At 45.7% G+C, this 11,980-nt stretch overlaps 1 protein-coding gene across 8 annotated transcripts in view; it reads right to left on the bottom strand.

The window, feature by feature from the left end:
* The window catches only part of PRPF40B (pre-mRNA processing factor 40B), a 140,333-nt gene continuing 128,353 nt past the window's right edge, over window positions 1–11,980 (bottom strand). For 4 of the 8 annotated variants that reach the window (XM_077483286.1, XM_077483288.1, XM_077483289.1 and 1 more), the window contains 3 exons: window positions 4,827–4,888; window positions 4,579–4,743; window positions 1–478 (listed from right to left, as the gene is read on the bottom strand). In XM_077483286.1, coding sequence (XP_077339412.1) covers window positions 386–478; window positions 4,579–4,743; window positions 4,827–4,888 — 320 coding nt within the window. In that variant the 3' untranslated portion in view covers window positions 1–385. Of the gene's footprint in view, window positions 479–4,578; window positions 4,744–4,826; window positions 4,889–11,980 lie in introns of those variants that run through there. The other 4 variants (XM_077483287.1, XM_077483291.1, XM_077483292.1 and 1 more) reach the window with 4 other exon arrangements.

The raw sequence follows: 11,980 nt of genomic DNA, 5'->3' as shown, positions 1-11,980 counted from the left end.
TTTTTTTGTTTTCTTTTTTAATAAAGAATTTTACTTTACAACAAACTAGTAGGGAGCAGCACAATCACACAACTAATTCTGCAGAAGCCTATTGGGTTCTGATGTTTGTTGTATACAGATGCAGCATGTTATGTTTCCTCCAGATTCTGGAGCAATCCAAACAACACAAACTCTGTTTAGTAACACAGTACAAAAAGAAGTAACTAAGAACTGCAGAGTAAAGTCCGCATCTGCAGTCTCATATTATTCAGCTCAGCTGAATTTAGTTACGATATCTGACTGCACTATGTTACTAAATAAAATCAGTGACGTGCAGAGCACATTTAAAAGTTTCAACTCCGAAAAGTCGTTTTGGGTGAACAGAATATCACTCTAGGATGTCTATCTACTGATCATCGTCCAGCTGCTGTAGTAGTGTTCGTCGTCTCTTTTCCAGCTCTCCTTCACTGAGCTCACTCTCTGATGTGTCCCAGCCTGTCTGAAACATATGCAGGAATGAAAAACAGAAAGAATGCGTGATATTAAATATAGGAAAAACAATTGCTACCTTGAGAACAACATGGTACACAATGTTACAATTTGTATCTAACGCTAAAACTTTATTTTATTTATTTAATAAAGAAAATAAGTCTTCTTTTTTTCTTTTTTTTTGCAGTCTGTGTTTTACAAATGAAAATATGCATTTCTCATCACTTTGTCCCGTAGACAATGGTCATTAGGACAAATATAAAGGCCAAACCCCTCTAATCCCCCTCTAATCTAAACACTTCAACTTCTCAAGTGTTGCTGTAAACTACCTCTAACAAGATTGTACTGTAATAACACAGCTTACTACTGTCAGTGATATTTTTTTTTTTATTTGCACAAACTATTACATTTTCAGGACAGGCTCTACCCACTTCTAAGGTCCAAGCAGTACTGGGGTGACCTCAGACAAAATTGGGTCCACAAGAAAAGAGCAGCTGGTCTACATGGGAAGCCATATGGGTTAGGCTGAACTAGGATTTGACCCCACACAGTCATGAGCAAATAGGAATAGCACATGGTGGCTTTGTATGCTAGCAAGGAGAATCGGGGGGATAGATCATAAATCTCCCATCCAAACCTGCAAGGAGGAGTACACATCCAATGGAGCATGAGGATCAAGCTCAAATCCCACCTAAGGCCTCATGCACACCGCTGCTGGTAAACGCATGTTTAGGAGCAGTTGGGAATTTTTTTTCAACTGCTCCTGAACTCTCCTCTGTTATCTTATTAGTACATGTACGTGTTTCTAGGCAGGTTGATTTTAGAGGCTTTTTTTGGATTTAAAAAAAATGGATTCAGGCGCTGAGTTTAGAGGCATTTCAAGTGGCAAACGCTTATCAACGTGGCTAAACGCGGTAACTCGCATTTAGCCACGTTTCGTTTACAGGCGTTTTTAATTTTTTATTATTTTTTTTAAACGCAGCATGTTAACGTGGCAAAACTGACATTTTAAATGTTGGTTACTATCTGTCAAGTTAAATCGTTCAGGAAAGGTTGTAAAAATGTCCCATGTACATGAAGTCTAACTTAAAAAAAAAAAAAAAAGAGCACCCCTTGGACAAGTGCTAAAGAGGGACTTTCCGAAAGCGCCTGCCTAGCCTGAGCCTTGAAGAGTCACAGTGCTAGAGATGCCCCTGACCCCAAAGATCCAACAATGCTTCAGGCCGGGTTCACACTATTGCGTCCAATTCGCAATAGCAGGAGAATGTGACCAGCTCTCTATGGAGCTGGTTCACATATCTCCAATTCGGCTCCGGTGCGAATTTGCACAGAAGCCCTGTGTGTCTTTTGGTCCATTTCAGGTTCGAATTCAGCCTCAAATTCGGGCTGAAATAGGACCTGAAACGGTGAACCAGGACGTACAGGACCCCTGCTGTGCAGTGTAAACTGAGCCTCAGAGTCTATGGAGCAACTCTCAGGAATATCATCAGGACAGTGAATAACATTTGCTTGGGTACAAAAATAGGGGAACCCCTGGTGGACTTTAGAGGCATGTACGAGCATAGAGTATAGTAAGAAGAGTTTTGTTTATTAAATTGATATAAAATCATATACAAATAAAAATACATGTCACGACAAATTGTACAGTACAATAAGACAAATCACCTAGCCAAGGTAAGATCGGCTACAAAGTTGATCACCCTACGTGTTTCAGAGCTAGTATATTCTCCTTCTTCAGGGGGTGTTCAAGGGGAGGTCTCTGCGGGATTTGTCTGCCTACAGGCAGCAACAAGGAGGAGGAATACAATAAAAGACCATAAATCACTATATATCCTATCACTACGTCTATCATTATTCCTTTCTCATGAGAGCCTCGAATACTGGGAAGCCACGTATTCCACCTATCTGGTCTGCTGTTTTTAATTGAATAGCGTTTCACACTCACATGACACTTTATCTGGCTATGTAAGTACCAACTGAGAAAATAATATACGTTTATTTTTGGTCCACCTTGTTCCTGTTTTAATACCCTGTCATTTATACCCTTCACTAGAACTATATCTCATGTTGTATCTCTACCCCTGAAGAAGGGAGACTATACTAGCTCCGAAACGCATAGGGTGATCAACTTTGTAGCCGATCTTACCTTGCATAGGTGATTTTTCTTATTGTACTGTACAATTTGTCGTGACATGTATAAACTATTTTTATTTATATATGATTTTATATCAATTTAATAAATACACAAAACTCTTCTTACTATATTCTATGCTCATACATACATAAAGTCTACCACCATTGGTTCCCCTATTTTTGTTGTCTTTATATTGGATGTGGCACAACAACTTCACACAGCATTGCCGTCCTACGCCCCTTTTTTTCTAACATTTGCTTGGGTAAACAAAATCAAGGAAGATTACTAGAAAGGTCTTACTTTAAAGACTGCAAAGCAACCAAGGAGGGTACGGTCTTTAGTGCCAGGTGAGCAATTCATTTGGAAACCTTAAAGCAATCTCTGGTACTACCAAATAATTCTTTATTCAGGAAACTTGCATGTTCAGCATGCAGATGGCCCACAGTATCATGGGGTCCTCCTCTGACAAACTCCACCTGCAACTCAGGATCTGGAATGCACCTTGGTGCGTGGACTGCTGTCATGTTCGGAAGTAACCAGCTGTGAAATACTGGCCTTCTGGAGGCATTTCAAAGGAGTGGATATGACTAGAACACAAGGTTTTATACAAGTAAGGATCTACACTATTTCTTGTCACATCCTCTACATTCTTAGTGGGAATGGCATGTCCGTGTCCAGCAGTGCCCAGTGTCCTAACCAGAGAATGTCCCTGCAATGTTGAAGAACTACTTGTTCTAGAAGTCCAGAATGTAGTACATCTCCTCAATGACAGGAGAATTCTGATAGGGAGAGTATTCCCTAGCCCCTTTTATTGGGTTAGGAATTGCTTGATCCTCAGAAGCAGACAATTCAGTCTGTGTAAAAACCTAATCAGCAACCACAAATGGAAAGGCTGAGGTCAGAGAACAGCCTGCAGAACAGAGGGTGCCTTAGAGAGGGTGACGCTCCAACACATACTCTCCTGCAACTGTTGAGAAGCAGCTAACTTACTCACCAAAGGAAAGGGACATGAGGGCAAACACGCTTTAGACCCTTCAACTGAAGAACCATATTGGTTAGAACTGTCTAAGCTGTTGAGAGTTCCAGTGCAGATTCCTGCCAAAAAGAGATCCAGCCGAATCTTTGAGGCCTCGGGGCTATCAGGAAGATGCTGACCTCTAGAGCCCATGGTAATTGTTTTCCCCAAAGAAAGTTATGAGTGTCACAATGGGGTGCCATGAAAAGGCAGTAGGGCAAACAATAGAGCCAACATCCTGGAGAGCACTCGGGGTGAATGAGTAAGACGGAGATGTCGGAGCCCTGGAAAGGCAGTGATCAGCAAGAACTTGTCCTAGATGACTGCACAGGCCAGAGGTTCCCCCTGGAGAGGGACAGGGATGGTGGGTCTGATGGATACCAAGCACAACTGATGACCTAAAGGAAACTGCTCTGGGGAAGAGAACCGTGTCCAGGTTGGGATACAGCTCTTGAAAACAAACTAGCAAAGGGAACTAGAAAGGAAATTTTAGGTCCAGATCTCAAGGGAACAAAGATAGGTCTACTATCTCTGCAGTGCTACAGAAATTGCCGGTGAGCCATAAGGCAATAAGCAGTCAAATCTTGATGGAAATGTCAGGAGAAAAGAAAATCTGATGAACAAGAACAAAAGCGGTCCATCACCGGAGGACACCAGCAAAACTGGAGCCTCATGGTGCAGGCAGGGTTATATGGCTACACTGCTGGGGTCAGTCCCACCAAAGCTTTTGGCTGTGTCAAATCATCTAACTCTTGGTCTAAGAATCAGTTCCTGCTGTACTGTATGACAGATAGCCAATCACAGTTGTCAAAACCAGCAGTAGGAACTGGGGTAAACTGCCTGTACGAATGTAGCCTGACACTTCTTCGATTCTTTGTTGTTAAATACGATCATCCAAAAATAATCAACTCTTTAAGTTTAGCTGTACATACTTGGGTCCTGTACAGAATCGCTCACTTACTTTCTCCTTTCTTTTGGCTTGCTTTAATGATCTGTGATGACCGTCTGTCTCCACCTCCAGATCTTGGTCTCTGTCTTTTGCACTCTCTTTCATTTGCTCGCCTTCCTGATCTCTTTCCCTCTTGTTTTTTTCTTTCTCCTTTTCTGAGTCACTTTCTGGACTGTTCTAAAAAAGAAAACGCAATTCTTTTTTGATCCCTTCTCCAACACAAACCGTACACTTAGCTTCCCCCATGTCAGTAGGCTCACCGATTTGTGCCTTTTCTTTTTGCTCTTCTTCTTCTGTCTCTTGGATTTCTTGGTGCTATGCTCTGAGAAAACACAAGTGAGATCAGTAAGAATGCAACAGCATCCCCTGGATCAGCAATCCTACCACTTATACTTCCACATGACATTTCTTGTCCCTAGACATGAGAAGGGGATGGTATTGGGGAATGTGCCTGGGCTGATCAGGGTTTGTATTTTGATTTATAAATTTTATACAGGAACTCTGCTCAGATTTGTTTAGAAAATATCAAAAAAGCTTTTAAAATGCTGCCGCTTGACTGAGGAAGTTTTCCCTTACTATATGAGCCCACTTCCACTGGGACAGGAAGTGAAGGTAAAATCTTAATGGAGGTCCTGATATTTCTAATTCTACTTAAAAGAAACCTTAACGGGTGGGTGTGGCCAGGATGTTAACAGGACCAGACGTGTGGCGTTTCAGCTCAGATATGCTGGTTCCCCTTTGGCAGAATCGCTTGTCACCCGTGATCCATATGTCTCTGGGCAAGCTGCGCACCACGAGGAGACAGGCTGGTGCTCCCTACCCCTTTTCTTCCGGGGCCATCTTGGACATGAGGCCTGCAGCCATGTCAGCGGCAACACAAACATCTCCAGGGGATCCTGTCGCTGATGGGTCCATAACTGAGGAGATCTTGGCATCTATCACTGCCTCCAAAGAGACACTGATGGCCAAGATGGGTTTCCTGCCAACGGGCATTGATTGGTCTGAGTAGGTATGATCTAGACAAATTCTGCTCCTGTCTGTCGGAAGTGGAGGACCGTATATCATAAGTGGAGGAGTATGTGCTCAGGGTGGATTCCCCATACCTACAAGCTTAACAGCAGGAGAGAGCGCTGCAGGAAAAGGCCATAGACATGGAGAATCATCTCCACCACAACAACATGCAGATCCTGAGTTTACCAGAGCGTGCGGAGGGATCAAGATGGGCGGAGTTCGGTGAAACCTTTCTGGCCCAGCTCCTGGATATGCAAGATCTCCCACCAACATTCGTGGTTGAGTGGGCCCATAAGGTCCCCCCTACTCCACCTGTGCTGAGTGCTCCAGCTAGGCCTTTTCTGCTACACATGCTTAATTATCGAGACTATGACAGGATCCTGGCTGCTGCAAGGAACAAACCGGATCTCCAATATGAGAATTCCAAAATTCTATTCTTCCCGGATTATTCTTCGGAAATTCAACAGCGTCGAAGGTTGTTCACAGAGGACCGCAGATGCCTCAGAGAGAAGAGTATTAAGTTCAGCCTTTTGTATTCTAGCAGGCTCCGAGTCGTGGATGGTGACTGTGCACGGTTCTTTGAATCACCCGATGCGGCCTCCACTTGGCTGGATACTTGTTAAGTCCAGGATCTACCTACCTGTTAGTGATGTCTGGTTGACTTCTTTGCCAACCTACAGCAAATTCTCAAGTTTTCAAAATTTTTGCTTCTTTACGTTTGTTTATTTTTTGGCATATGCACATTTCTGCTGCCTTTTGGGGGGCTATCATTAGGCATGTGTTCCACGGTGTTACCCTCTTATTTATACCTATGGGGGTCTCAGGATGCTGCTGCACATATCCTTACACGAGGAGGGCCCACCTACTGAAGCTTTGAACTGCGCCGTTCTGGTGCTTCCACTTCAACTTCTTTCAACAGCCTACACCACTTGGGATATTGAAGAGTCTTCTCTGCTTTTTTTTTTCTACCTGGCGGCATTGTTTTTTGGACCCCTGGTGTTGATTGTGACCAGTTCAGGTAACAGTTTTTTTGGGATTAGGGTCCCTACCTGCTACCATTCTCATTCTTGAATGGGGTCGGGTATGGGCAGGGCTTGCACAGTAGTGCTTAGGTTGTTTTTCGATTTTTATTTTTTTTCTCATTTTAATGTCATGGCATTGGCTTGCTGCTCATCAGATGTTCGCTTGCTCCAGATTCATTCATGCCTCCAGTACATTCATTCCCTTACTATCATGGCCTTAAGTATCTTTAAAACTATAAAAATTGTATCCTGGAATGTTAGAGGCTTGAACTAGAAATTCAAAAGAGCTTTATTGTTCCAGTATCTTAAACTTCAGGCTCCCCAAGAAACACATCTCATGGGCAGTAAAATTATAGCACTGGATACAAAAGGTCTTTCGCACCACATACTCCAATTCCGCCAGGGAAGTTTCAATCTCTGCCTTTTGTAATTGATAATGTGCAATCCTGATCCTCATAGCAAATATGTCACTGTGGTGATGACATTATGGCAACAAAAGTATTTTGATAGTGGCCTTATACCTTATATATTCCCTCCCTTTTCATCTGAGCTGCTATATACCATATTGAAGAAGATAACCCCTCATTGCCCTGTTAAATTGTTAATTATGATAGATTTCAAATCTGTCACCTGATTTGGATCAGTCCAGCCCTGCTAAATGCTTTTCGGGTGATCTATTGAATTGGGCTCTGGAAAGCCAGTCTCACCAGAGGATGGCGATGGAAACATGGCCATTCTACAGTAAAATTGTACTCCTGTTTTTCTTCCACGCACAAAACCTCATCCCGCATTGATTTGGCTTTTGCCAACCCCTCTCTTCTAGTGGATGTCCTTAAGGCTAATTGTTTATCCAGTAGGTTATCTGACCATTGCCCCCTAAAGTTAGTCCTTCAGACTCGGCCCTGTCGTAATGGGTCCGTGTGGCTTTTGGGAACGCTCTGGATCTCCCACCCGGACATCATTGGAAAAGCACCCCTGCTTTGCAGGAATATTAATGTGGCTTCTTCCTCTCCAGACACTGAATGAGATGCTTTTACAAGGGGTCATTATATCTCCTCAATAATTGCTGTTAAAAAGGATTAGGCCACTACAGTGTTGATCCTGCAGGACAAGGAAGCAGATGAATCTAGTTGCTATAACTCTAATCCCAGTGCTGAGAATTTCGATTTACTTGAATCTGCCAAGAGGGAGCTTCAACTGCACCTAGCCGAAGTCACAAGAATGGACCTTTTTAACGACTTCCATACTGGGCCTATTCTGGCATTCCTCTCCTACATGCAAAAATCATATTTTTTTTGCTAGAAAACTACTCAGAACCCCCAAACATTATATAAAATATATATAATTTTTTTTTTTTTTTTTTTTTTTTTTAGCAGAGATCCTAGGGAATAAAATGGTGGTCATTGCAACATTCTATGTCACACTGCAATTTTTCAAAGGAAAAAAAGTTTAATGAATTAAAAAAAATATATATATAGGATTATTGTACTCACCGTAAAATCCTTTTCTCTGTAATTCACAGACCAACAAAGCTCCTCTCTGTAACTAAATGGGTTTGTTAGTCTGCCATTAGGAGAACTAGGCAAAATTGTAACACAATACACAGAACTTTCAGTCCCGCCCTGGGGGGCGGTCCCTGTGCTAACAACCCTCCCTGCTGCCCCAGCAGACTCAGTACATCAACAAGAAGTATAACAGAGAAAAGGAGGGGTGGGTGCTGTCGGTCGGTGAATTGCAGAGAAAAGAATTTTACAGTGAGTACAAAAATCCTATTTTCTCTTATATTCACCGACCGACACAGCTCCTCTCTGTAACTAAATGGGGCGTCCCCAAGCAGTGCCAAACGAGGGGTGGGAAAAAACAGCATTAAAACTTCATCCACCATGGCAAGTGGGAACTAGTGAAACTAAACCCACAAAAAAACAGCAGTGTACGAAAAAACACACCGCCATATAACCGGGTATTCTCAACAGGAGAGATCCCCAACACCAGAACCTTTTTGCGGAAGTAATGCAACGGTGCATTAACAAACAGTACTGCGTTTTTATATTAAAAAAAAAAAAAACAGGAAAAAAATCTCAATTGCAACTACACGGCCACCTGCAAAACTTTGCGGCCAAAACAGGCATCAGCTGATGCACTGACGTCTACCTTGTAGAACTTGGTAAACGTATGGACAGACGACCAGGTCGCCGCCTTACGCACCTGAACGACTGACGCTTGGTGTTGGAAGGCCCAAGACGTTCCGAATTGCCCTTGTAGAGTGGGCCGTGGCCAGAAAGGGGAGCTCCTGCCCCTTCAAGGCGTAGGCTTGTACTACAATCTGTCTGATCCACCTATAAATGGTGGCCGACGAGACCGCCATACCCTTCTTTGGACCAGACCAGCCACTGAAACAAACAGCGAGTCTGACTTCCGAAAGGGAGCTGTGGCCGACGAATACACTTTTAGAGCCCTAACCACGTCGAGAGCGTGACGGGGCCACCTCTTTGGGATGCTTCGGCTGAGGACACAACGATGGTAATACAATGTCCTCATTGATATGAAAAGCCGAGACCACCTTCGGTAGAAAGGACGGTTGCGGACGCAACACCACCTTATCCCTGTGGATGATCAGAGAAGGCGACTTGCAGGGCGAGGCCGCCAATTCTGAAACCCTCCTGGCCAATGTTATGGCCACTAGGGAAACCACCTTCTGTGAAAGGGTCAACAAGGGAATCTCCCTGATATTCTCAAACGGCGGCTTTTGAAGCGCCGACAACATCAGGTTCAAATCCCATGAAGGTAACGGTGGACGCACAGGAAGGACTACATGTCGCACCCCCTGAACAAAGGTACTCACTAATGAATGAAACACCAGGGGTCGCTGAAAAAAGACAGCCAGAGCTGAAATTTGCCCCTTAATGGTGCTGAACGCCAACTTCTGGTCTACACCTTGCTGAAGAAACAGCAGTATGCTGGATATAGAAAAGGAGCGTGGATGCCACCCTTTCTCCTCACACATGGAGATATAGGCCTTCCAGGTATGATGGTATATCTTCCTTGAAGCTTTCCGCACCCTCAACATAGTCGGAATCACCGAGTCCGACAGACCCCGGTTCCTCAGCACCTGGCTTTCAACAGTCATGCCGTTAAAGCCAGCGATGGTAAAGCAGGGTGAAAGATTGACCTTGAGATGAGAGGTCCTCTCGCAGTGGCAGTCGCCAGGGAGCGTCTGCCACCAGACGCACTAGGTCTGTGTACCAGGGCCGCTGAGGCCAATCTGGGGCCACCAGGATCACCGGGATTCCCTCGGCTTCCACTCTGTGGAGCAGGCGTGGCAACAGCTTTAGCGGAGGAAAGGCGTAGATCAGCTGGTACTGATCCCATGGAGCCACCAGCACGTCTGACGCGTCTGCCCATGGATCTCTTGTCCTGGACACGAATCTCTGCACCTTCCGGTTGAGGCGGGAGGCCAATAGATCCACATCTGGTGTGCCCCATTTCAGGCACAACCGCCTGAATATCTCTGGATGCAACGCCCATTCTCCTGGGTCCAGCATCTGTCGACTCAGTCCACCTGCCAATTTTTGACAGGGCCGGAACGTGTCGCTCTGCCCACCAAAGTATGTGAGCGACATCCCGAGCAGCAGCTGAGCTTCTTGTCCCCCCTGGTGATTTATGTACGCCACAGCTGTGGCGTTGTCTGACTGTATCCTGGTCGGGCAGCCATGAAGACACGTCGACCATGTGTGGAGGCACAGCCTGATCGCTCTCAATTCGAGCAGATTGATCGGCAACCTAGATTCGTCCGTTGACCAGAGGCCCTGAGCCGACTGAATCCCCATCACTCCACCCCAGCCTGATAGACTGGCATCCGTAGTGATCACTGTCCATTTCAGAGGAAGGAACGATTTTCCGGACTGAATAACCGGGGACCTCAACCACCAGATCAGAGAGTCCCTGACTAGCTGGCTCACCTGGACATGTCGATCCAGGGACAACGAAGATTTGTCCCATTTTGTCAAAATCTCTTTCTGCAGGACTCTGGTGTGGAACTGGGCATAAGGTACTGCCTCGAAGGAGGCTACCATGAGCCCCAGTACTCCCATTCAAAAGCGGAGCGGCGGCCACTTGCAGTTCATCAGTAGTTTGACCGCAGATCTGAGAGTCTGCAATTTGTCTGAGGGGAGAAAGACCCTTGCTTCCCTGGAGTCCAATAGTAAACCCAGGTACTCCAGACGCTGGGTCAGTACAACCACCGACTTCTTTAGGTTCAACAGCCACCCAAATTCTCGCAGAGTCTGCATAGGGATCACCATATCCTATTCCAATTCTGAGGCGGCAGATGCTCTCAGGAGGAGATTGTCTAGGTAACCCATGATCGTGATCCCGTGTTGTCGCAGCAACGCCAATACTGGAGCCAGTACTCTGGTAAAGACTCGGGGGGGCTGATGCCAGGCCAAAAGGAAGAGCCCCAAACTGGTAGTGGGTTTCCCCGGCTGCCAAACGCAGAAATTTTTGATGCCGAAGGCATATGGGTATGTGCAGGTACGCATCCTGGATGTCCAAGGACACCAGGGAGTCCCCTTGATGGAGTACAGTGACTACTGAGCGAACTGATTCCATTCTGAACCTCTGCACTTTTACAAAGTGATTGAGGGCTTTTAAGTCCTTCCTCTTGGGAACCACAAACAGATTTGAGTAGAACCCCTGGAAGCGTTCCGATACCGATACCGGAACTGGTACAATCACCCCCCGATTCAGCAAGTCCCTTACTGCCCCTAACAGGGCCTCCTGGCGAACTGGGGACGCGGGTATGCTGGAGGGGAAGAATCTGTTTGGCGGCCAAGAGAGAAACTCTATCTTGTAGCCTGTGGAAATCAGGTCGCAGACCCATTGGTCGGATAACCGGGAGGTCCACCGGGCTGCAAACTCCCGAAGGCGACCCCCCACCCGATATGTGGGTGGGGGAAAACCTTCATGCAGTAGCACTTTTGTTCGCAGGCTTGTTAGGCTTGCGGTTCCAGGGATGCTTTTGACCGTCCGTGGACGTCCTGACGGGCTGGGAATGTTTTGTCGAAGCACCGGGCGGACAAAAAAGATGCTTTAAAGCGGAAACAGAGGGCCCTTGCCTGCGACGTGGCTCCTTAGCCTTCCTGGCCTGTGGCATTTTTAATAATGGCATCCAACGAAGCTCCAAAGAGCCGGTTGCAAAGGAAGGGAAGATCCATCAGGGCTTTCTTGGATGCCTGGTCAGCAGACCAGCATTTAAGCCAAATCAGGCGCCTCAGCACCACAGCTGACACTGAAGCCCTGGATAACAGGGAGAGTATCCAGGGCTGCGTCACAAACGTACTTAAGGCCTTGCACTAGTTGGTGTGCTAGTTCCACGCAGACAG

This window comes from Lithobates pipiens, unplaced genomic scaffold (assembly GCF_037356315.1).
Source record: "Lithobates pipiens isolate NorthernLeopardFrog02 unplaced genomic scaffold, aLitPip1_a1.2 Scaffold_16, whole genome shotgun sequence".
Classification (NCBI taxonomy): Eukaryota; Metazoa; Chordata; class Amphibia; order Anura; family Ranidae; genus Lithobates; species Lithobates pipiens.
This window is presented reverse-complemented; position numbering and strand designations above follow the sequence as displayed.